The sequence below is a fragment of the Suricata suricatta genome, chromosome 6 (assembly GCF_006229205.1).
Source record: "Suricata suricatta isolate VVHF042 chromosome 6, meerkat_22Aug2017_6uvM2_HiC, whole genome shotgun sequence".
Taxonomy (NCBI): Eukaryota; Metazoa; Chordata; class Mammalia; order Carnivora; family Herpestidae; genus Suricata; species Suricata suricatta.
The window spans coordinates 11,726,510-11,752,523 of record NC_043705.1 but is presented as its reverse complement, the minus strand read 5'-3'; the positions used below and the strand labels follow the sequence as shown (position 1 = coordinate 11,752,523).

Genomic DNA, 26,014 nt, shown 5'->3' with positions numbered 1-26,014 from the left:
CCCCTCGCGCCGGCCCCCGCGGCGCCCCGGGGCCGCGCTTGGGGGCCCGCCGTGGGATGCGCGTCGTCCTGCGCACCCGCAGGGTTAAGGCACTTGCCCGGCATTAATCAGAAGGTGACAAGAGTCGGGCGCTCCCTTGCATTTCTTTTCTCAGAGAGAGGCCTTGTAGGCACCCTGGGCGGCTTAGCGACAGTTTTTAGGTTTTGGTACATCCCTACTTAAAAAAAAATTTTTTTTTTAAAGGAAATTGTGGCAGCCTTAGGTGAGGCACGTTTAAGCTACAGAAGTAGAGGAGTAGAAGGAAATCAGGCAAATAAATGCATTGGGGATTGGCCGTGTATTGTTTAAATCCCGAGAGCGGCACCCCTAACCACTTGAAAACAGACTGACTTTGGTAGATGGGAACGTTTCTCATGCCTCGTAAGGCTAGAAGGCTGCTTGGGTTGGGTCACACCGCGCAGAGCGAGCAGCCGACCCGCGGGGGTCAGTACAGCATATCGAGTGCCCAGTCCGGTTTGCAGGCCGAAATAGGCGGCCCTTTCGATACTCGGGGGTTTACGGCCCAGAGCAGGCAATGACCTGGACCGAGCGAACGTACACGACACAGGGCCTCAGCGATGGTGTCTAACAGTCCGAGAGAAGTCTGTGCAGTTTTGAAAGCAAAGGCCATGCGCAGTTTGACGTTAAGCGTTCGTAATGCTTGAGCGTACTTCATCATGGACTGCAGTGAGCCTTTTGTTAGTGAAGCAAGTAAGGACGAAGTTAAAAGTGTAAAATATGTTCATCAGTCGTCGGACCAATTGAAGATTCCAGCACAAATAAGAGCAGTACTGTTTGGTGAACATTAGAACCTTCTATCACATTTAGCCTTAATTTTTACGAATATCGGAACTCTGGTAGACATTTAGAAGTTATTGAATTAATATCTACTTTTCACATAACATAAATTTGATTATTTGTATGATTTTATTCATATTTTATATCTACGTGTGTATATTGAAGTACCTTGAAAGAAAATTGTGTATTCCCAAATGGTACGTTGTGGTTTTTTTTTTTTCCATGTAGAAATGGAATTTCCTTCTTCTTTGACCAGTACTGAAAGAGCGTTTATTCATCGATTGAGTCAGTCTCTTGGTTTGGTCTCTAAAAGTAAAGGGTAAGCTGATAGCTTTTCTTATTTAAAAATAATTATTTGCCAAAAAAAGTGTTTCTGACTACATTTAAGTAGTTATTGCTGTTTTAGATTCTCATTCTTAATTATGTTGTATGTAGATAAACTGATTTATGTTTGTACCAAACTCAGATTCTTTCCTTTTCCTCTTATCCTTCCATTTTTTATTTTCCCTTAGGGGTAAAAAAAAATTAAATGTAAGAAAAATAAGTTCTTACATTTAATTAAAAAGTTGAAGTTGTTTGCTTGAGGAGAATATTTTATTTTTTCATAGAAACTAAGTCATTTTTTTATTTAAACATTTTTATGTTATTTTATTTTATTTTTGAAAGACAGAGAGAGACAGTGTGAACAGGGGAGGGTCAGAGAGAGAGGGAGACACAGAATCTGAAGCAGGCTCCAGGCTCTGAGCTGTCAGCACAGAGCCCGGCGTGGGGCTCGAACCCACAGACTGTGAGATCATGACCTGAGCCGAAGCCGGACGCTCAACCGACTGAGCCACCCAGGTGCCCCTCTAAGTCTCATTTTTTAAGATGAGTGGTTGGACTAAAGATAATAAGTACAGTTATTTATAGAACTATTTATTTTAAGGTTACCATACTGTAATGGTAACTTAAGTTTTTTAAAAAAATTTAAAAAAATGTTTATTTTTTTGAGAGAGAGCGTGAGAGCGAGTGAGAGCACAAGTTGGGGAGGGGCAGAGAGAAGGAGACACAGAATCTGAATCAGGCTCCAGGCTCTGAGCTGTCAGCACAGTGCCTGATGTGGGGCTCGAACTCATGAACCGTGAAGTTGAACGTTTAACTGACTGGGCCACTCAAGCGCCCCTATGGCAACTTTAGAATACATAATTGTTTTCTTTCCTACCAACTTAAGAATATGATGATTAGAAATGATGAAATAGAATGGGCCAGGAAGAAACAGTATACATTTTTTGCAGGTCACTGATCTATAAGGGTGAAAAACTCACTTGAATCATCCAAATTGAAGAACTCTAAAATTATGTGGAATGATTTCATTTTGGGAATAAGAATGGCGGGGGTGATATATAGCAGAGTTTCTCAGTGGTGGCACTATGAACATTTTAGACTGCATAATTATCTATTGTGGAGGGCACCTTGCATATGGCAGGATATTTAGAAGTGTATCTAACCTTACGCATTATGTGCCAGGAACACTTCCACCCACAGTTTTAACCGGAAATACCTCTAGACATTGCAAAATATTCCCTGGAGAGCAAAATTGCCTCTGGTTAAGAGCCACTGAGAGGGCAAAGGAAGAGAAAATTTCAGTTTACCAGGATTTAGGTTAAGAAGATAGAAAGCACATGACTATTCGGTTAGTATATTAATGAACAGCAGGAAGATCTTAAGATGCGCGTATTTGATGTAGGAATATCAGGTATTTGAATGTCCACAGGGATATGTTATTGGTGAGATGGGATTTAGCTTAGGTGAGTGTACTTTTGAGCATCACTAAGGCCAGCGCTGGAAGCAGTGGTAGTTTTTGAGCATGCACATACCATAGTCCTCTGGGTAGGTTAAATACTGCACTTGAAAATGAAGAGCACAGGGCCATAATCCTTTATCCAAAAACACCTGGACCAAGAAGATTTTGAAATTCAGATTTTAGAAAAATTTTAGGGTATATTTGCAATATGTTATGTAATAACCCCTCATAAGGTACAGGCATCACCTTTAATCACAATATTTCTGCCAGAAAACATAGGATATTCACAGTAAAATAAATCCTGGAAATAGCCTCATGTGAGTGTAATCAGGCTTCGGTACCAACTGAAGTTGCTGCTGTCAACTTTAAAAATAAAGCTGGCAGTTCTTTACTGACAAAAGATCGATTTCTTTGGAAATCGAGAGTTGCAATCTGGGACAAGCAGGCTACTATAAAACCATCTCAAACTCCAACAATCCGAAGAGAGGGGCATTATTTTATGGAGAAGGAGGAAGTTGGGAGGGGATGTTTTGAACAAAAGTCCATTGGAGAGAGGCAAGAAATCGAGGGTGGTTCTCAGTTGGCTGGGTTGCTGGGATGGGTGACTTCTTGTAGAAGATGCAGTGCACATCTTTTCCTGCTGGGGCCTGTAATCGAATCTTCTCTGCTTTGGGGGAGTCGTCAGTTGGGTCTGTAATTGACAATTTTTCCTGTAATTGCCATGAGGTGTTTGGCTTTCCCTACTGACCTCCCCTTCTAGCACCCCAGTCCACTTGAATGAGGTTTCTCTTTATTAATTTTCACATTGCAAACTTAGATCTTTCAGTTTTCATTATTGTTTGGGCTTAAGAGTTGCAGGTAAGAGGGGAGCCTGGGTGGCTCAGTCATTTGACTGAGCATCTGACTTCCACTCATGTCATGATCTCTCAGTTCGGCAGTTTGGGCCCCATGTCAGGCTCTGTGTTGACAGCATGGACCCTGGAGCCTGTTTCATATTCTGTGTCTCTTACTCTCTGTCCCTCCCTTGCTCCTTCTCTGTGCTGCTCTCTCAAAAATAAATAAACATTAAAAAAAAAGGAGTTGCAGATAAGAGGTTGCAGGTCTGTCCTAGATAGATCTGTTGTAAAGACACAGTGCTGCAGCTACATCATTTCAGTGGTTAAACTGGTTTTGAATTCTAAATAGTTAACTTAGAAATGACCATTAGAAATTACTCTTAGAGGGGCGCCTAGGTGGCTCAGTCACTTAAGTGTCTGACTTCGGCTCAGTTCATGATCTCAGAGTTGGTGAGTTCGATCCCCACGTTGGGCTCTATACTGACAGCTCAGAGCTTGGAGCCTGCTTCGGATTCTGTCTCCCTCTCTCTCTGCCCCTCCCCCACTTGTAATCCGTCTCTCTCTGTCTCTCAAAAATAAATAAATGTAAAAATTTTTTTATTGAAAAAAAAGAAATTACTCTTAGGTGCCTAGGTGGCTCAGTTGGTTAAGTGTCTGACTCTTCATCTCAGCTCAGGTCTTGATCTCAGGGTCATGTGGGGCTTTGCGCTGGGTGTAAAGCTTACTTAAAAACAAAGAAAAGAAAAAGAAGTTACTCTTAGAAAAGAAGACCATTGGAACAGACTCCATTTCTGTCCAGTAGGACAATTGTTGGAGAAACTTGGGGAAAGGTAGAGAGCAAGATAGAAGTTATGAGGACAAAAAAAGGTGGGCGAGAGACACTGAAGGGAGAGGAAGAAGGATGCTAAGGGAGGCCAGGCAACCCTGTCTTCTCATCTAGTCCTTAGTGCCTATCCCTAGTGCTCGATGGACCCTCTTAGGAAATTTCGTAGTGCTCTGGCTCCCGTTTTAGTCTTTGATTAAAGGCAATACAGTGTTTATTTAATGGTCCTTGTGATTTTTTCAGATGCCTTTCCTTATTTTCATATGTATGAAGAACTTCTTACATTATTTCTTTTTATTTGTGTGAGAATTTGTACTTGACTTACATTTTCGTGGGCTTTTCTATTCACCTTTGAGTAAAAGTTTTTTCCCCCTAGTTGCTGGCATAACTTCCTTAACTTAGTAAATTCGTTTCTCTGCTTTTTTTTTTCTTTTGTACCTGGCATCATGGTTCCTTAATATGTATTTGAGAGAGAGCCTGGTGTGGAGAAAAAGGCAGGAAACATGGATTTGACTCTCAGTCTCTAACTGCCTGGTTCTCTAGCTTTGGTCACAGCCTTTAACTTTCAAGACCTGTTTTTTTATTAAAAAATTTTTTTTTAATGTTTTTATTTATTTTTGAGAGAGAGACAGCACGAGCAGGGGAGGGTCAGAGAGAGAGGGAGATAGAGAATCTGAAGCAGGCTCCAACACAGAGCCTGACGCGGGGCTCAAACCCACTAACTGTGAGATCATGACCTGAGCTGAAGCCGGATGCTTAACCGACTGAGCCACCCAGGCGCCCCAAGACCTATTTTCTTAAATGTAGGATGTGAAGAATGGCCCTTTGTTTTAATTTGGATTCTGTGATTCTGTAGTTTATCTTCAGCATCTTACAAGGTAAGAGTCTGGGGCGCCTGGGTGGCCCAGTTGGTTGATTTCAGCTCAGGTTGTGATCTCTTGGTTGTGAGATTGACCCCTGCGTTCTGCTCTGCGTTGACAGCGGGGAGCCTGCTCATGCTTCTCTCTACCCCCCAACCACCCGTGCGCGTGTGTGAGATCTCTCACTCTCTCAAAATAAATACACATTAAAAAATCAGATCCCAAGTTTACTGGCTGATACTTGACATTTTTTTTCATCACTTTCTCCTTTTTGCTCTCCTTTCTTTCAAAATGCAGCCGTGTCTGTTGGATTTTGTTTTTCATTCCTTTCTGAGGAATTGAATTTATTTTGCAACTGGTGACTTTTTCTGGATTGCTTTTTATAATTGCTTGTCTTTTGGTGAAATTCTTTTTGGAGTAATATTCCCATTTTGTGTCTCTTAGGTTTTCTTTGAAATTTTAGTCAAGTTTTCCCATATCAAAATTTCACCTGCTTAAAATTTGTTAACCTTTTTTCTTCAACTGAGGTCTCTGTGTTTCGGTTTTAAGAGCACACTTTCTTTGACTTGTTCACAAACAGAACAGAACCTCTTTCCAGTTCCTGTTAGTCCAAGTTATGCAAAATGAAATTTACAAAATGCACTTTGTTAAAGACTTATGGAAAGAGAAGCTATATAAAGTACATGAAAATGGGTTTTCCAAGGACAAGTTTCTTTTTGAAGTCCGTGCTTCATAGGTATCCAAGTGCTCTAGGCACCCTGACCAGAAGGCTCTACCCTGCACGAAAGCCCCCTTTTCGGATTTGGATTACTGCCTCCCTTGCCTCTTGCCTGGGAAGGTTGTGGACTGCACTCTTCCTTTTCTTCTCCGACTTTAAATAGGAGAAATTGGTTAAGAGTGAATTTTTGAGCATCCATTGAAAAGAAATCACCTATGGTGCTCAATAGTAACGATGACAACATTTATTAAGTATTTTTGTGCAACAGGCATTATGCTAGGTGCTTAAGTAGTTACTTAAAATTTTTTTAATGTTTATTTATTTTTGAGACAAAGAGAAACAGTGAGAGCAGGGGAGGGGTTGAGAGAGAGAGGGAGACACAGAGTCCAAAGAGTCCCCAGGCTTTGGGCTAGTAGCCTAGAGACGGGTACAGGGCTCGAACTCATGAGCTGTGAGATCGTGACCTGAGCTGAAGTTGGACACTTAAACTGACTGAGCTACTCAGGTGCCCCTACGTAAGTTATTTAATCCTCATAATAGTCTTAATTAGTAGAGTCTGTTAATAATGCCTGATACCTGTATAACAGATGAGGCAGTTCAGGGTTGAAGAAGTTAAGTGATTTTCCCCAAGGCCACACAGCTAGTGAGTGGCAGAGCAAGGATTTGAACATAGTTAATGTTTAGCTAGGGTTTAAAATTTTTTTTTAAAAAAATGTTTGTTGGGGCGCCTGGGTGGCTCAGTCAGTTAAGCGTCCAGCTTCGGCTCAGGTCATGATCTCACATTTGTGGGTTCGAGCCCCGCATCGGGCTCTGTGCTGACCGCTCAGAGCCTGGGGCCTGCTTTAGATTCTGTGTCTCCCTCTCTCTCTGACCCTCTCCTGTTCCCACTGTCTCTCTCTGTCTCTCAAAAATAAATAAAGAACATAAAAAAAAAATGTTTGTTTTATGGGGTGGGGAGGGGCCGAGAGGGAAGACAATCTGAAGCAAGCTCTAGGTTCCCAGGGCGTCAGCACAGAGCCCTATGTGGGACTCGAACCCATGAACCATGATATCATGACCTGAGGTGAAGTCAGACGCTCAACTCACTGAGCCATCCAGGTGCCCCAAGTTTTTGATGTTCACAGTGAGTTCATGGTAATGTCCTAGGAGCAGTGAGCAGTCAGAACGTAATTATTAGATAGGTCTCATCTTTAAGTTCCTTGTAGTCCAAAGTCACAGAATGAACAAATGTACCACAGTCGTAGTGTCTGTGAGACGAGAGCAACTTTGTTTCGTGACAAAGCTAACTGGTTGGCTTATTGATTTCCACACAGTCATAAAAGAAAGTACACGTTAGTATGATCTAGACTTTAAGAAATATGCAACTCTCTATTACAGTATTGGAAATAAAATGGTTTGGCATTAGATTTTTGCATCATTCTGCATAATGCAAGTATAGATTAAGGAAATAGGAAATTACACATTTGCAGAGCATCATATGAATGTATATTATTTTTTGAGATATTAGGTCTTTGGTGGTTGTGAGCTTTTTACATCATTTCAGATTTTGGCTCCTTAGCTGACTTTTTAAGCTGTTTATGGATTTGGAGAGTGGAGCGTAATAAGGCATAGGGTGGTATTTGAGTTAAATGTTGAGTAACATGCTGTGTAAATTGATAAATTGATTAATATTAAAATTGCATCATATTTGATGAGTGGTTTTTCCTTAAAAGGAAGAAGCCATTGAAATGCCAAACCTTCATTATGGCATGTATTGATTACTGTCACACTTTGGAAGTTAGATATTATGGTGTTCATGCCTATAATTTCAGCACATTTACTTTTATATTTAAAAATTGCATATGGAGCTTGCATTTCATGATTTGAAAAAAATGATTGTGACATTAGTTTACTTATCATCTCTTCCACATTGTGTAGCTAGTTTCTAGTTAACTTTGTTTGGAAAGGAGTCTTCTCAGTGGTTTTGTTCAGAGAATGGTGCCACTTTGGGATGAAAGCAGAGTGATACCTCAGGGGGTTTGCATAGTAGGACAAATCTCGCTAGATTGACTGTTTTTGTCCTAAAACAACGAGGCAAATATTTTACCAAGCATTTCACTTACCTTTTTATCATTTATCAGTGTCACCGTGGTGCTAAGTATGGTAGGAATGAGCAGTGAGAGCCACAAATAATAGAATCTTTTACTAAAACATAAAAACTACCAAGTTGATAATATCTTTCTTCCCCCTCATCCATGTTCAAAATGAATTAGTAGATTTTAAGTGGTAATGGTTAAGTACTCACAGAGGCTTAGTGCGGGTTATGTTTGTACATAAATGCTGTATTCTTAGTAGGCAGCCTATGTGAGAAGAGTTTGACCGATTTTAGTTGTGAGCTTATTGAGGAGCATATATTTTACTTAACTTTGCAATCCCGTCTTCTAGCATAGTGACTGGCATAGAATAGGTGCTTCATATATGATTAGTGATTGAATGAATCAATGAAATAAAATTAGTTACAGGTGAAATACAGCATAGCTTTCCTAAGACGACTTCCAAGAAAATGAAAGCATCTTGGAACTGACAGAAATAGAGAGTTTTGAATTAACTTGAATATAGTGTCAGAGAGCTAAACTGATCTTTGATCATATAGCTAGTTAGTTGAAAGATTTTTACTAGCTGAACACAAGCCTCCTGAGTCCTGCTTCAGAGATCATTCCAGCACTCTGCCCGCCCTCTGTACTTAAAAATTTTATGAGTAAATGGGGAATGAGTGATTAAATTATCAACAACTGTGCTGAATTTCAGAAAGGTCCATGGAAAAGAAGCCTCTGTAGAGGTCACCTTTTAGAATCCCGTAATTCTGATTTACCGTGGAAATAACTAAACGCCTAGATCAGGTCAAATTTGGTTATTTCATCTTTATCCCGTAGTTTAAGGGTGACTAACCGCTTGTTCCAGAGTAGATCACAGCACTGAAAGCACTCCATAAAACGTTTTCAGAAATTGAAAACTTGGTAAATCAAAAGCCTCACTTAAGAAGGCTTAGAGAGCTAAAACTGTATTGGTTAATCTCCAGTTTTAGATTATGTTTACATAATCTTGAAATTTCTTGAAAATTTTAAATCTAATGAAAATTAGGAAACTCGTACGTATACTTTTCATTGTATTTGTGGCTTTATTGCTCATTTCTGTAAGATAGTGACATTAACAAATGATAGAACATTTTATGAAATGTTTTGGGTAACTTTTAAAAAAATAAGAAGTGATTTTTTTCCCCCAGACTATAGAGTAACAGCTTTCATTCATTTAATGCTCACTCTGTAACAGATATTTGCCCTTTACATGTATTATCTTATTTAATCATATAAATAATCCTTTGAGGCCGGTATTATTATTATCTTAGGTTCAGAGCTATTAAATAATTTGCTATGGTCTCACAGCTACTACATGGTAGAGCTAGGATTCACACCCAGGTTGGCATGCTTTTAGAGCTTGCACTTTTCACTAGTACTATATTGTACTAGATTATAGACATACATTATTAAGTCATGCAAAACACGTTTGAGAACTTTGTGTATAACATTATACCAAGTACTCTTGAAGCTACAAAAGTCATAAAAGACATTGTCAGTCTGGACCAGTTGAAGAAATAAATATACCTACATCAAGTAATTTGAGAACAGTTATAAATCAACATTACCTTATAACCGAAAGCTAGAGCCAGAAGCTGTGAAAAATTTCTTTTTTCCCCTCATATGCATATGAAAATACTTGTCAGTAATGTCAATTTATACTTTGTTGGTCCAACCGCTAAGCTTGGTTCTCTTAACAGGTTTTCATGGGATGTGACATTACCGGTATCCTATGGAAGCGTATCCTAGTGAACTGTAACTTTTTAATTATCACTTTTAGATTCTGTTGTTCAGATTGGTTTTCTCCCTCTGTATGCTTCCAGCATAAAATAACTGGTGATGTTTCATCCAGCATGAAGTCTGCTAAGACAAGACTGTAACATTTGTGGGTAAGTAAGCCATTTTTGTGGTTTGAAAACTGGATTGGTAGCATTTTGAAATTTTAATTGAAAATGGTATTTTGGCCACTTCAGCACCAAACGCCTTTCTTATTGAATTTTTGGGGATTTTCAGCATCTTTTCTGAAAGCATTTAGATTTTTTTCAATGTTTTGCTTAAGACATGTTGTCTAAGTAGGCATACATCATATGTGAACCTATTGACTACATATAGTAAATAAATGATTTTTATTAATATTCAGAAAGGGAGCAAATAGATACCTAACTGTGAAGAAGAAAGATGGATCAGAAACAGCTCATGCAATGATGACCTGTAATTTGACTCATAATACAAAACATGCTATTAGGAGCCTAATTCAAAGATTTCCTGTCACCAATAAAGAGCGTACTGAACTTCTGCCTAAGACAGAAAGAGGAAATGTGTTTGCAGTTGAAGCTGGTATGTATTTTCTGGGGAGCTTCCTTGTTTATCCTATTAATTGATGACTGTTCTTTTTCCATTTTAAATTAACTAAAAAAACCCCCTAAGATGCAATAAGATTTCTCAGTTTGAATAGACTGTTAGAAATGATAAAGAACTGTGAAAATTTGGGAATGAAATGCAGTGTTTAAGGCATGTCATGAAGTTAGGTCTTTTAAGTGTCACGGTAGTCACTGTCATTTTTTGAGCACTTACTATGTGCTAGGCAGTATATTCAACTCTTTATAGAGGGCCTCATAGCAACCCTCCCAAGGTAAGAGTTTCCTCTATTTCAGGGATGAATAAACTGGGGTGCAGAGCAGTTGAATAACTTGTTCAAGGCTACTCAGTCAAGCAGCCCGTAAGCTGCAGAGCTGGGATTTGGCTCCAAGGTCTGGACTTTCCTAGATGAGCGCTGCCAAGGCACACTAGTGAGCGTGGTTTTGAAGTGGGGCTTTAGCTTCTGGAAAGAGGACAGAATCTTCAGTACACTAACTTGCTGAAGGCTAGATAATTGATATATTTAGGTTATAGAATGAAGTTGTTATTTTATTAGTTAGAAAAATAACTTCCCAGTGAGAAGATCACTAATATCCTAAAGCTACAGATTTCATAATTTCCATTGTCGGTTGGAATAGGTTTGCAGAGTGTAGAAAATACATGGCCCTACATAACGAGGATTTAAGTTGTAAATCCATGGACACAAAAACGTTTTGAGTTATGTGAAGAATATAAAACACATAATGCTTCTTTTTTATTCTTGTCTTAGTAATTAAACATAGCTGTTGGTGAAAATTCTCAATTAGGAAATTTGTTAAGCATAAGGACTTTATATTTACACATATTATTCTGTTTGTTCACATAATCTTACATATTTAGTTTTAAACACACAACATTTTTCTTCTCATAATGAGTTTTCATATTGTATATTACAGACTATAAATAATGCACATTGTTACCTACTTACACAATTTTAATTTTTTGTGTCATTGAAGCAAGCCTGGAAACTGTTTTAGGATATCAGAATCACGTTTTAGTTTTAATGGTTATGAAGTGACTGATTTTTGTTTATATGTATTTTTGTTTATTATGCACCAGAAATACTTTTAGAAATTTGCTTTCTAATGACTACTGAACTTGTAACTTATTTTTTAAAGAACAGTAAGCTTAGAGTACAACACTTAGCTATTGCTTGCTACCTTTATATAGACTGAGTAGAGAAATTACTTCTCTTTGTGTTTATCACTGTTTAAAACATGTTGATCATAAATCTATTTTGTTCTTTCGTTCATTTTTCAAAGAAAACCGGGAAATGAGCAAAACAAGTGGGCGACTCAACAATGGCATACCTCAGATTCCAGTGAAAAGAGGAGAATCTGAATTTGATTCTTTCAGGCAGTCTCTGCCAGTGTTTGAGAAACAAGAAGAAATTGTTAAAATAATTAAAGAAAATAAAGTAGTTTTAATCGTAGGAGAAACTGGGTCTGGAAAGACTACACAGGTTGGTTTCTTTTTGTTGTTTATGAAAGAAAAGATTTTTTTCCCACATGGTAGTTTTTTTTTTAAATGTTTATTATTTTTAAGAGAGAGAGAGAGAGAGAGAGAGACAAAATGTGAGTGGAGGAGGGCAGAGAGGGAGGGAGACACAGAATCTGAAGCAGACTCCAGGCTCTGGGCTCGAACTCACGAACCGCGAGATCATGACCTGAGCTAAAGTCGGACATTGAATCAGTGGAGTCATCCAGGTGACCCTCCACATGGTGGTTTTATATCAAATTTAAACTATATGTATTTTAACAAAAACAACGCCTTTTGGGTACTCTAATAGTTATTTCAGAAATAAATTATTACTGGGAGTACATCTTGAGAATTGGTAGAAAGGAAATGTTTTAAAATATTTTTAAACTAGCACGTTGGGCCTCCACGAGGATGTGGTTTGGCATCATGAATGGAATATGGACCGGGCGAGTCTCGTTAACTTCTCTGAGCCAGAGCCCTCACTTGCAAAATGGAGCTAATACTTGCTCCCATTCTCATGAAGTTTAGAGAGGTCTATAAAGTGCCGTCAGTGTTTTGTACGTAGGAGCTAAATTAACAGCAATATTAATAGTAACAAATGTTAATATAAAGTTAACTGTAGACATTGAGGCCTGCGCAGGTCCCAACCTGTCTGTGGTTTGGGGATGCTATCTGCCTCATAAAGCAGAGTAGAGGGTTTATCTTCTGGGAAGACAAAGTCGTCTTCTCCTCTGAAAAATCCTCCTACATAGTTAGCTTTGGCTCTTGGCTTAGGAAGACAGGGATTGAGGCCTCCTGAGTCTGGGTCTTCAGCTGAGGTAGAGAAGACTGTGTTTATAACCAAAAAGTATTTAGTGGTGTTTTAAATACAATGCCTGCATGCCTGTTGTCTGTTAGATAGCCTAAAAATGATTTCTCTCAGCTTTTTGTTTGCTCTTCAGCTTTGCTTTATGGTGTCTTGTGTATTAGTTTTACATTTTTATTTAGTCACATTCGTCAGTCTTTCTTTTAGGGCTTTGAGTCATGCAAAGAAAGGTATTTCATACCCCAAGGTTAAAAAACATTTTCCTATAAATATTTTCTCCTAGTATCTTTGTATTTATAGTTTTAAAAATCCATCTGGAATTTATAATATGTCAGGTAGGAATCTATCTTACTGCTTTCTTCATGTTAATATCTAGTTGTTCCAATATAATTTTTATTTAATTATCCTTTCCTCCTTCACTTCAGGTACCACTTTTGATCAAATACAAAATTTCTTTGATACTTGGGTCTATTTCTGGAATTTTTGTTACATATCTTTAATTATTTTTGCGCCAGGACTCTTTTTGCTTTTTGTCGTTTTGCAGTACGTAGCATAATATTCTGGTTTATTGTCTTCTCTTCTTAAATGTTTTCTAATTTGTGTTCATTTATGCTTCTGATAAGCTAGTGAAGTTTAATAAAATCCAAGTGGCTAAAACATGCATGAAATGATGTTCTCTCTCACTTATAGTTAAAGAAATGAAATCAAAACAATGATTATAGTTTTCACCTATCAGATGGGCACAAATTAAAACATTGAACCACTCAGTTGGTTGAGTATCTGACTCTTGATTTCAGGTCAGGTCATAGTCCTAGGGTTGTGGGATCTAGCCCTGCATTGGGCTCTGTGCTGAGCATTGAGTCTGCTTGGGATTCTCTCTCTCTCTCTCTCTCTCTCTCTCTCTCTCTGCCCCTGTCACCTGCTCTCTCCCACCAAAAAAACAAACAAGAAAAACCTTAAAACATTTATATACTCTTTCATTTGATGTGTGTGTATATGTACATACATATATAGATACATATATCTTTTTTTTAATGTTTATTCATTTTTGAGAGAGAGTGAGAGAAAGAGCAGAGCAGGGGAGGGGCAGAGAGAGAGGGAGACACAGAATCCAAAGCAGGTTCCAAGCTCTGAGCTGTCAGCACAGAGCATTACGTAGGGCTCAAACTCATGAGCCTTGAGATCATGACCTGAGCCGAAGTTGGACGCTCAACTGAGTAAGCCACCCAGGGGCCCAAGAATTGACATTTTTGAAGTATTGATGATTTCCATTGTGTTCTGTTTCTTTATTTAGTTTGTGTTTTTTAGTTGTATTTTATGGTTGTCTTTGTGCAAGCCTTAATTACTTCTCTGTGAACTTATTTTTTTACAATTTTTTTAAAAGTTTGTTTCTTTTGAGAGAGAGAGAAAGAGTAAGTGGGAGAGGGGCAAAGAGTGAGAGAAAATGCCAGTCAGATTCCCTGTTATCTGTGCAAAGCCCTATGTAGGTCTTGATCCCACGTACCATGAGATCATGACCTGAGCTGAAACCAAGAGTCGGATACTTAACCAACTGAGCTGCCTAGGCGCCCCTGTATGAATTTGTTTTTAATATTTTAGTTTTAGTTTCTCTTATGAATCAATTCTTTGAAAAATAACATTTTCTAGCTGATTGTTAGAAGTTACATGAAAGTTGTTGCTTTTATTATTATTTTATATTGAGACATGTTACAAAACGTTCCTAATTCCAATAGTTTTTCAGTTGTGATTGACTTGGACTTTCTGAGTATATAGTCTTGTCATTTTACAGTACTTTAAAACTTTCATTCCAGATTCCTCAGTTCCTCTTAGATGATTGTTTTAAAAATGGTATCCCCTGCCGTATATTTTGCACCCAGCCAAGAAGGTTAGCAGCTATTGCTGTGGCCGAAAGAGTTGCTGCAGAGAGAAGAGAAAGGATCGGTCAAACAATTGGATATCAGATCCGATTAGAAAGCAGGTAATGATGTTCTCCTGTAACCTAGCATTCTTAGAAAAGAATAATGTTTATATTTCAGTAAATATAGAGACTGTGTTAGTTGAAAAGTTAGATGATCATTTTGCTCCAAGTAAGTCTTGACAGGACCTTGAGGTCATGTCTGAACTTAGTAAGGTTGTGAACACATAGTTGGAGAAAGATTTTGGGCCATTGATACAAATCCCATCTCACAGGGGGATTTATGATCAAATACAAGTTATTTTGCCTTTGTAAGGTTTTTTAAAAAAAATCTAATGATTTCTTAAAATAATCAATAAAAGGCTGTTAGTAATAAAAATGTTGTGAGTTTGTTATTAAGTATAAAATATGTATTTCACATAACTTGGCTAATAAAGCATACAAACCACTACACTATTATATTAGTAGCTTTAACATTTATTAAAGTATATACGAGAGTAATGTCTAATATTATGTTTTATGTATAAGAGTTGTAATTGTGTGTTTTATTTTTATCTTTTCTTAAAAGGGTTTCTCCAAAGACACTTTTGACATTTTGCACTAATGGGGTATTGCTTCGTACACTGATGGCGGGAGATAGTACATTGTCAACTGTGACACATGTTATTGTGGTAAGAATATTGCAATACTCAGATTGCTTAAAAATTTGAATATGTAAATAGTTATATTTTTAGAATAGAATTGGGGGAGAGCCAGTTTTTTTTGGACAGGAATTATAATGACGTTACCTTTTATTGCCTATAATTATTATAAATAAAGTTTACTTGTATTAAGTAAAGATAATTCTTACCACTAGGTTTTATAAGGGCAAATTCAATAAGTAGGTAGATTTTTAAAAAGTTCTTTTTAAATGTGAAAACGATACAGCTATTAGCACTCCCCAGAATGGTGAAACTTCTCTTCTTCTCTCTCTGCTTAGTCGTCTGACTCCGCCTTTAGCTGATAAGTATATCCCAGTCTTCAGTTTATAGTCCTTTAACTTCATAGTTAAGCTGTTAAATTAAGTAGCTGCTGATGAAGTAGGTGAATTACCACATTATTAAAAAATTGTGAACTTTTATCCAGTTTGTATCAGAAAACAATTAGATTAAGTTTTAGAAGCTTGAATAAGCAGCTTTAGGAAACTTATCAGTTTCGTGCATTTGAACCAAACGGCCTCACCTGTACCCTGATGCTAATTGAACCATTTTTAAATAGATTCTATATTCATTAAAAGTACATTAAGTTAGACTCTACTCATTCAGAATTTGTTGTAGTTCGTGTATCTTTTATATTTATATTTTTATATATTATATTATATTTTGTATTTTATATATTAAGAGGTAGTGCTTTGTTACTCATAGTTGGTTGTTAATGTCTGATTATATCTGAATTGTCCATAATACAACACTTTCACAGTTCTGATTGGCCTTGTTCACGTTTAATTTGAATTACTATAAAACCTAGCAGCCCCATAATTTTAAAGACTTAGTCATCCACAATGTTTTAACTGTTCCATGGTTTTATGTTTTGTTTACCACAGGACGAAGTACATGAAAGGGATCGATTTAGTGATTTTTTACTTACAAAGTTAAGAGATCTATTGCAAAAGCACCCAACTTTGAAACTTATTCTTTCTAGTGCCGCCTTGGATGTAAATCTTTTTATAAGATATTTTGGAAGTTGTCCAGTGATCTATAGTAAGTTAAATTGTCAGATTTCTTCTAGGATTTTCATGAAAGTGTACTTTTTGGCATGATTATATTTATTGTAATAGGAGTTGGGGGGTGTTCTGAAGTAGAGAGAGCCTCCATTTCTGTGTTCACTGAGACCTACCGAATCATTCTTCTGTCTATATTTCCATCCTCTCCTTTTCCACCCATACTCGTTGATATTGTGTTATGAGAACAGTTTTTCATCCTTAAAAGGAAATATGCTTTATTGTGGTCCTGTATCCTCTTCAAATTCTGTCCTCCAGCTTCCCTTTATTGCTAGGCTCTTTGAAAAGAGTAGTCTACACTCTTTTGTGTTTACTTCCTGTCTACTTAAAAAAATATATTTATTTATTTTGAAAGAGAGAGTGAGTGGGGAAGTGCAGAGAGAGAGAGGGAGATGGAAGGTCCCAAGCAGGCTCCACGCCGTCAGCACAGAGTCCCATGCGGGGCTCGAAATTTCAAACCATGAAATCATGATCTGAGCTGAAACCAAGAGTCAGATGCTTAACTGACAGAGCCACTAGGTACCCCTAAGCAGCTATTTCAATATTTCATAATATGAACGTACCATGATTTACTTAACCATTTATGTTTGGACACTCAGCTTGGTCCTAGACTCTCCTCCTCTCCCCCCTCCATAGACAGTGTTGTAATAAACATCCCGTGTGTATATTCTTATATACTGGGGCTCTTATTCCTGGGGGTAGGTTGCTGGAAGTACGATTGTTGAGTAAAAGAGTGTATCTGTTTTTAATTTTGACAGGTTTTGCCATTTTACTTGTTCAAGGAGCTGAAATGATTTATATTTCTGTAGTGAATGGGGGCTGTTCATTCATATATTCTTCCTAGTATTGTTTTGATACTGATATAATTGCCAAGTCTCTTATTTAAACTTTACACAAAAATCTCACTTAAATTTTTCATATTTGGCGTGGCTGGCCCCTCTTTGCTGTGTGTGAAATGCTCACATCCCAGACGGTATTGGACAGCACTGTCTCCTAATTCTGCATTAGCACCTGTTCCCTCATGGTCTCCTTGGTGGGCTTCTCTTTTGCCTGGTGCTTATATATTGGTATTTTATGGGGTTATTCCCTTGATCCTCCCCTGCCCCCCATCTTCTTTCTCATTCATCTTTCCTTTCTTTCTCTTTTCTTTGTTTTTCCTTTTCTTTCCTGGTCTGTGTTGTACCCTGCTAGGTATTGGAGATGGACAGGTAGATTCCCTGGAAGCTCTCATTCATGCCCTTGGCTTCTACTTTCTTTTTTATACTCATGACTCCTGAATCTTTGTTTCTATTTAATTATTGTTTATTTTGAACATTTTTCTTTAAGTAAGTAAGCTTTATGCTCAGAGTGGGGGTTGAACTCATGACCCCCGAGATCAAGAGTCCCATGCTTCACCAGCTGAGCCAGCCAGGGGCTCCCCGAATCTTTGTTTCTAATTCAGACTGTTCTCCAGAGCTTTGGTCTTTGATGTCTTATAAGCAGCTCATTTCCAGTATGTCCCAAGCAAAATACTTAATTGCTCCTACAATATCTCATGTGTTGTCCATTTTAGTTTACCATCAACCTAATCACCTACGTCACAAGCCAGTCTTTCTTATAAAACTTACACATCTGCTAATTGAAAGCTCATTTTGGCACCTCACATTTGGCATGTCTAGAACCAAAGCCCAGCTCCCGCCAGCCAGCCTGTTGCTTTTAGCTTTCCTTGTTACCTCCGAGATTGATCTCATCATCTGTCCATTTTGTGTGCCAGACATCAAGAAACATGGTTGACCCTTCCTTTCATTCCTTCATATCCAATTTAGTGCTGAGTTCTGTGGATTTTACTTCTGACTATCTCTGGAGTCTGTCTCTTGTCCAGTTTTATCATCATCAGTTTCATTCAAATATTGTTCTCTTTTACTTGAATTATCAGAAGATAACCTGGTCTCTTCCATCCCCTCTGCTCTCTTTTATCTATCTATCTATCTATCTATCTATATCTATCTATCTATTTTATCTACCTATCTATTTAGAGAGTGTGCACATGCACACAAGAGAGAGTGGGGGAGGATGAGTGGGGGGAGAGAGAGAGAGAGAGAAAGAGAGAAAGAGAGAAAGAAAGAAAGAATCCCACATAGGCTCCAGGCTGTCAGCACAGATGCGGGGCTTGATCTCGTAACTGTGACCTGAGCTGAAATCAAGAGTCGGCCCCCTAACCAACTGAGCCTCCCACTAGCCCCCATTCCTCTGCTCTCTTTTAAATCCATGTTCTGTATCTTCTACAGCCAGAATGGTCTTTTCTAACCTGGAATTCCGGGGATGGTGAGCACTCTGTTGAGCTTAAAACTTTGGATAACCATTACCTCAGGATGAAGACCTAAATCCTTAATAAGGCTCACCTGTTTCTCCTGCCTCATCTCAAACCATAGCCCCTCTTTTCTCCTTGTCTCCCACCGTGTTCCAGTCGGCTGGGCTGATTAGTTTCTTGAGGACATCATATTCTTTCCCATCATAGAATCTTTGCATGTGCTTTTGTTTTCTTCATTGTACGCTTTCTTCTGCATGTAGGTTAGTATTTCGTTTACCCCTTCTCTTGGTCCTCATCTTCTTCAAGAGGATGATTTCCTTGACTCATCCAGACCCCTCATTATGTGATGGTATCTTGTGCTTTTCCCTGAGAGTACTTATTGCAACTCTGTTTTTACATTTATATTCTGGATTATTGGATTAATGTCTGTCTCCCTTGCTATCATGTAAGCTTCAAGAGAGTAGGAGGCAGCTGTGTTTTGGCTTATGATTTGCATTCATGGTGCCTACCATGATGACAAACACAGGATAAGTAGATAGTAAACCCTGGAAAGACAAGCAAATGAGCAATTCTGTAAAATGAAAATCAGAATTATATTTAAAGGACAATATCATGGGGATCACTTGACCTGTGGAAATGCTTTTGGATTTTTATACTCCGGTTCATTAACTCAGGATTATCATGTTTTTATGTGCATTATCTCTGTGATGCAAATGGAGCCTTTAAAGTATTCCTATTATTTAGTACAGGGAAGACCTTTTGAAATAAAAGAAATGTTTCTGGAAGACATCTTGAGAACTACTGGATACACAAACAAAGAAATGTTAAAATACAAAAAGGAAAAACAGCGAGGTAAGCGTCTTACAAACAAATAGAAAAGTACTATTAATATTGAGTTTTTAGAGTCTTATCCTGTGGAGGCACAAGGACACTTGGAAGTATTTTTCCCTTGCGTGTAATGGTATAACATTATATTAGAGTTCTGCCCCAAGCATACCCTCCACGTAGTGGTTTGTGTCCATAAATGACAGTCCGTAAGAGGAATTGGAAGTGGGTGCCGGGGTGGATGAGATTGAGCGTGACTGTCTCCAAAGATGTGGCCCCTGCGGTAAGGAGGCCGAGGACCATGTGCTGCCACATGTATGACATATGACGTGCCACGTGCGGTATGAGTGGGATCCGCCACCGCACGTCTCAGAGGACCCGAACTGGGGGGTGGGGGAGGCAGTGAAAGAGTGACATGTGAGTGGTAACAGGGTCATCTCTGATACAGATGCCAAGTCTTCAAATCTCGATTTTGTTATGAATTGCATCTGTACTTAGAATTTAGCATTATTTGCCCATTAATATATCTCTTAATCAGGACTTATAGTATATCTCAGTTTTTGACTTAGGGTGAGATTCTTCTTGGTTACTTTTTTTAAATTTTTAATGCTTATTTTTGAGAGAGAGAGAGAGAGAGAGAGAGAGAGAAAGAACGAGCAGAAAGGGGCAGAGAGGGAGGCATAATCTGAAGCAGGCTCCAGGCTCCACACTGTCAGCACAGAGTCTGACGTGGGGATCGAATTTGCAAACTGTGAACTAATGACCTGAGCTAAAGTTGAATGCTTAACTGACTGAGCCACCCAGGCGCCCCTCTTCTTGCTTACTTTTAACTGCAGTATTTGTGATACAAGATTTGACTTCAAGCTTTGATTCCTTGTTTAGTCTGTGTGACCTTGGATGAATATTTAAGTTCTTGGGATTCTCTTCTTGAAGAAAAGCAATTAGCTAGCATATTCCTATTTCATATGTAGATCATAGAACTAGTAGATCTCTAAGCTTTTGAAGGTGGAAATTGTAGATCACTTGTATCTCAAACAACTGGCACGGGGGTAGGCGTTCAGCAAATGGTTTTCTACAAAGTGGTGTATGAATATTAGTCATTGCTTTAGGCAGTATTTACAGTATGGTTAAAATACTTTTCTTGAAAATTGGACTTACTTAGAAGTAAACTTTTCACTCAGAACATGGAATAGATGGCACGTTTAAGCATAAACATTATGAAATGTTTTTGATTAATGTATTTTGAAAACATAACTTCAAAATAAAGCCAACTTTGAAGTATTTTTAGATTCACTTAATTTTTAAAACCATAATATATTCCCCGAGGCGAAGCATTTATCTACGTTATTTTTCTGTTACGTTACTAATTTAGAAGAGAAGCAACAAATGACCCTTAAGGAATGGTATTCGGCTCAGCCGAGTACCTTGAAGCCTCAGTCTCAGAGGCAGAGGAGTGTTCTGCATGTGACTGAAGAGTATGACTTGCTGGACGACGGTGGCGACGGGGTCTTCAGCCAGTTGGTAAGACCTCGTTGGTTCCACACTGAGCTTTTGTGTGAAAGCTGCGTAGTTCTTTAAGAACCTCTTACGAGATTATAATATGTTACGGCCTTCTTACAGTGTAATTCCCTCAGTTAGTCTTAGGCTGCAACACATTTTTCAGAATAGCTTTCTAACACACTTTCTTTGTGGGCAAATAATGCAGCATCTTTTCTTGTTTTATCTGAGTTTAAATTGTTTCAATATTTTCTCTAAAGCTTTTGAAGAAAATAAAGATACTATGGATATATGTTATCATTGCCTGATAGTTTATCATCTTGAAAGTTTAAGAACCTCTGAGCTAAACAATGTAAGATAAGTTCAGGAGAAAATTGAGAAAAAACCTTCGCTATTAGAACCTATAGTCAATACTGGGGTTGTTGCTACAACCAGCCAGCTATGTGACTTTATAAAATCAGTTCCCCGCTGTAGACCTCGGTTTCTTCTTTTCTTCTCCTGTTCCTTTTTCTATTTTGCCACAGAGTCTTTTACAAATGAAATGTTTTGTGGGAGCCCCGCCTGCCCATCCCTGCTGTCCACCTCCATCCCTGCACGGGGCTTCTGCTACCTCGGCTTCCATGGGATCTGTTTGAATTCAGTTTGAAAACCGGAACTGGCGGACTTCCTAGGTCGCTTCTGGTCTTTCTTCCTGGTTTAGAATTCTTTAAAAGGCACTGGTGATTAGGGTGATGCAAAAGGTTGCTGGGCCTCTGCACTTTTTGGAAAAAGAATGTAACTCTTTTGAGGCTGAGAAGGTACATATGTGGGTGATGTTTATTAAAGCATCCAAATGAACCATACATATGTTTTTACAAAATGCCTTTGAAGAATGTGTAAAAGTTACGGAGTAGAGGGAACATCCATGTGGTTGAGGAGATAGCATTTTACCATTAAATCAGTGTTTCTCAAGCCTGGTTGCACGTGAGCAACCTTATTTGCTATGGAATCTGGCCTCCACCAGCAGAGGTGCAAATGAACTTGGCATCAGTCTTGAAGAACACCGGTCATGGCCCGTTTCATGTGCAGCTGGGAGAGAGAACCACTGGGGTACAGGTAGAGTTAGCAACGTTCTGCTAGAAACACACTTAGGTAATATTTTGACGGAACCCTGCTCCTTTGTTTACAAACTCATTCAGCGTACTGTAAGTGGAGGGTTTGTGTTCCGACGAGAAACGATGTCAAAGCCTGTGCTATAATGTGTGGTTAGTAGTTCTTATGGCCGTTATGTCACTTCATATTCTTGGCAAGCAAAGGTTAAGCTGTCTGGTAACTTATAACCTCTGCTTTTGTTTTGTTTTTTAAAGACAGAAAAAGATGTGAATTGCCTTGAACCATGGTTAATAAAGGAAATGGATGCTTGTCTCTCTGACATATGGCTATATAAAGATGTCGATGCCTTCCCTCAGGTCTTTCACCTTATTTTAACTGAAAATGTTAGCGGTATGTGTAATTTCTTAAATATTTTTATGACTCTTACAGTTATTTATGGTGGAAGTGTAGTTTAATTCAGAATGTATGTACTACATTTTTTTTTTGTTCACAACCAATATTTTGTTTTTTTGGAGTACTTATTTCAAATGGACAAATCAAGATCTTAATAGCATAGTAGAATAAATATTATGCTAAATCGGGGATTCTTTTTTAAAAAAAATATTTTTTTTGAGACAGAGATAGGTGAGCGAGGAGAGGGGTGGGGGTGACAGAGAGAGAGGGAGACACAGAATCTGAAGCAGGGTCCAGACTCTGAGCTGTCAGCACAGAGCCTGACACAGGGTTCGAACCCACGAACTGTGAGAGTATGATGTGAGCTGAAGTCGGACCCTTAACTGACTGAGCCGCCCAGGTGCCCCTAAATCAGGGATTCTTAATCTAGTTGTCTTCAGAATAGTTATGTGGGGTTTGTGAATATATGAGAGTTGAGTGTAAAAGTATTTTTCTGTATGTATATATTGTACACATAACTATACTTCCCTTCCTCCCAAGGGAACATCTTGGATTTTGGAAGAAATTTGTGGTTTCAAAAAAGGAAGGGGAAAAAGGATTGATAACTTTGCTCTAGATTTTGTATGTAGTAAATTAAGAATTTTAGCATACCTTTCGTTATATTAGCTCAAGTACTCATTCATGTGCACATGCTTTATGTCATGTGATACGTTTTCATAATGACCTAGCCTGATTTTGCTAGTAGATTATAGAGAATATTGGTAACCAGAGGTGAGTTTCAGAACTCTGAAGTCTTCTAGGCAAAAGACACAATGAAAGGCCAGAGAAGGTCAGTACTGGAAAGGATTTAGATGTCAAGTGGTTTATCCCCTCAACTAAGCCTCCAGTGTTGTTATTATTCTACTTATTATTGATCAGTCTCTTCTCGAAACATTTCCTTCAATCAACCTATCCTGTTTCATGCTTGACTTATTTTCTTCTCTCATCTCCCCCCAGCTAGAACTTCTTGGTTTCCTTCACAGAATTTCCCCTATTTCTGACCTCTAAATATGGAATGGCCCAGTCCTCAGTCCTTAGGCCTTGCTTCAGTTTACACTTACCCCTTGGGTGAACTTCATCTAGTCATAGCTTTAAATATTTATTGTCTCTTAGTGACTCGCTTCAGGTAGAGTAGGTCAGTCAGCCTAAAAATCTCTACTCTTTACCTATATTAATTAAGCTTATGGTTAGTATAGCTCATTGCCAACCATGTTGTCTTACTGATTCATATCACCTTTGAAACTTCTAGTTCTTTTTTTTTTAAACATGGAATTTTTATTAAGTAAATGCCTCTTATCATTTACTAGTTGTCTTGATTTTTTTTTTTTTAGTTTTTCTATTTATTCCTTTTAAATCTCATAATTAGATTTGGCCCATTGCTTTTGCTTTATCAACTTTTTTTTCCACCCCAGTTCTAATTGTTACCTAGTATATTAATAAACTTTCTCAGTTTATTAACTCAGGAGGCCTGGGTCAATGACCATGTGCTGTGTTTGCTAGAAGAAGCTTTAGGTCAGTATTTGGGTGTGGTTGTTCAAGTAGTTATAATTCCATTAATCTACTAATCTAACAAACCAATTAAGGAAATGAAGATCTTTGTAAATCTAGTTTGGTTTCTACTGATCTACTTTTTTCCTAGTTTATCAGTCATTAAAAAAATAAATTATTTGCATTTTGAAAAGTAATTTTTTATATTTGGAAATGTGAACATTTGTTCATCTCCAGTTTTCCGACAGTCTTTTGGTCTCCAAAAGAAAAAAACTGAGCCATCTTACCTGAAAGTTAGGAAAATTTGAACTCTGAGGCATATTACCTAAAAATATTTATGAAGTATTAAGATACTATTCTTGACCTTCTTAGATATTTCTGTAGTGTATACGATACTATTACTTGGATGTCATCATCCTCTGCATGCAAGTCCTGCATCTTTATAAAAGTGTCACTGGGCATTTTCTAGGGTGCACTATGGTAGTATTTTAAGCTGTGTGAAGTAAACTAACATGTCGTGGTAGTTCTTTCAACAGTTATTGACTTCCCATCTTTTTATTTCTCTTCTAAAAATTGGCACCAGAGTTGAAAATACTTTGTGTCATCCAGAAGACCTTGGGCTTCATAGATTTCTTCTTTTTAATGTTGTCACTTTCTACACGTGGTCCCGTGGAAGCAGCTGGTAACTAGTCAGACGCGGGCATTCTTTGTCATGCTTCTTGTCCTAGTCATCTATTGCTGCATAATAAGTGATTCCCAGACTTAGCAACCTAAAACATTTATTATCTCACGCTGCTTCTGAGAATAAAAAATCTGAGAGTGGCATAACTGAGTGGTTCTGGCTCCTATTGGCTCATAAAACAGTAGTGAAGCTGTTGTCAGGGGCTTCGGTCATCTGAAGGTTTAACTGGAGCTGGAGTGTCTGCTTCCGAGAAGACTGGCCAGCGTGGCTCCTGGCAAGAGGCCCCTGGTCGTCTCTGCTTTTGGCAGAAGGCTTCAGTTCCTTGCCACGTGGGCCTCTTCATAGGGCTGGCTGTCTTATTCTTCCTAGGATGTGGCAGCTGGCTTCTTTCAGAGTGAGTGATTCACAAGAGGAGAAAAAGCAAGCAGGAAGCTGTAGGTACCTTTTAAGAGTGAGTTACATAGTCTTTTACTCAAAGAGGGGAATTAGGCTCCGCTTCTTGAAGAGAGGCAGACTGAAGAATTGTTGGAAAGTTATTCATACCCTGCTGCTCAGAATACATACTATTTGTACCCTGTTGCTCAAAAATATACACATTTTGTTTCTGTTCTCTAAGACTATCAGATCAGTGTTCAGTTGAATCAGTAATTCTTTTACAGTAAATATAAGTCATAAAAGTCTGAAAACCTTTTTAAAAATGCATGTGCCTGGCCATCCCAGGCCTACTGACTCTAAATCTAGAGTAAGTCAAGGCTATCTGTGCTTTTAGTTATTATTTTTTTATTAAAATTTTTTTTAAATGCTTATTTATTGAGACAGAGAAACAGAGCATGAGTGGGGTAGGGGCAGAGAGAGAGAGGGAGACACAGAATCTGAAGCAGGCTTCAGGCTTTGAGCTGTCAGCACAGAGCCTGACCCGGGGCTCAAATCCACAAACTGTGAGATCATGACCGGAGCCAAAGTCAGATGCTTAACCAACGGAGCCACTCAGGCGCCCCTATCTGTGCTTTTAGAAATAAGAAGCCTGAGGTAATTCTCTTCTAAGTCCTGCTCCCCACCTTAAGAACCATCAACTTGTATTACTAATGGTTACCATGTTTTAGAGTATTATTAAACAGTGAGGACAATTGAGTATCTATGGAAAATTAAAAATTTCCATTTGTAATTATCTTAACGTTTACTGCAGAGGTTTCTTTCCCAGTGGTGATTTCTTTTTGAAATTACCAGTTTTGTAATTTAAGCAAACTGGTGCTAAGCAACTTTAATATATTGCATTTCTTTTTTTTTTCCATAATATTTTATTGTCAACTTGTTTTCCATACAACACCCAGTGCTCTTCCCCTCAAGTGCCCTCCACCATCACCACCACCTGTCTTCCCCCC

General features: G+C 38.3%; 1 protein-coding gene across 5 annotated transcripts in view; it reads left to right on the top strand.

Moving 5' to 3' along the window:
* YTHDC2 (YTH domain containing 2) overlaps positions 1-26,014 on the top strand; it is a 67,386-nt gene that overhangs the window by 532 nt on the left and 40,840 nt on the right. For 4 of the 5 annotated variants that reach the window (XR_003909667.1, XM_029941600.1, XM_029941599.1 and 1 more), the window contains exons 2-10: positions 1,066-1,156; positions 10,112-10,308; positions 11,631-11,830; positions 14,464-14,630; positions 15,136-15,238; positions 16,150-16,306; positions 19,361-19,468; positions 20,814-20,962; positions 22,285-22,420. Coding sequence is in view for 4 of the 5 variants with exons in the window: in XM_029941600.1 (XP_029797460.1) it covers positions 1,066-1,156; positions 10,112-10,308; positions 11,631-11,830; positions 14,464-14,630; positions 15,136-15,238; positions 16,150-16,306; positions 19,361-19,468; positions 20,814-20,962; positions 22,285-22,420 (1,308 nt within the window). In the remaining variant the exon portion in view is untranslated. Of the gene's footprint in view, positions 1-1,065; positions 1,157-9,794; positions 9,861-10,111; positions 10,309-11,630; positions 11,831-14,463; positions 14,631-15,135; positions 15,239-16,149; positions 16,307-19,360; positions 19,469-20,813; positions 20,963-22,284; positions 22,421-26,014 lie in introns of those variants that run through there. The other variant, XM_029941601.1, reaches the window with a different exon arrangement.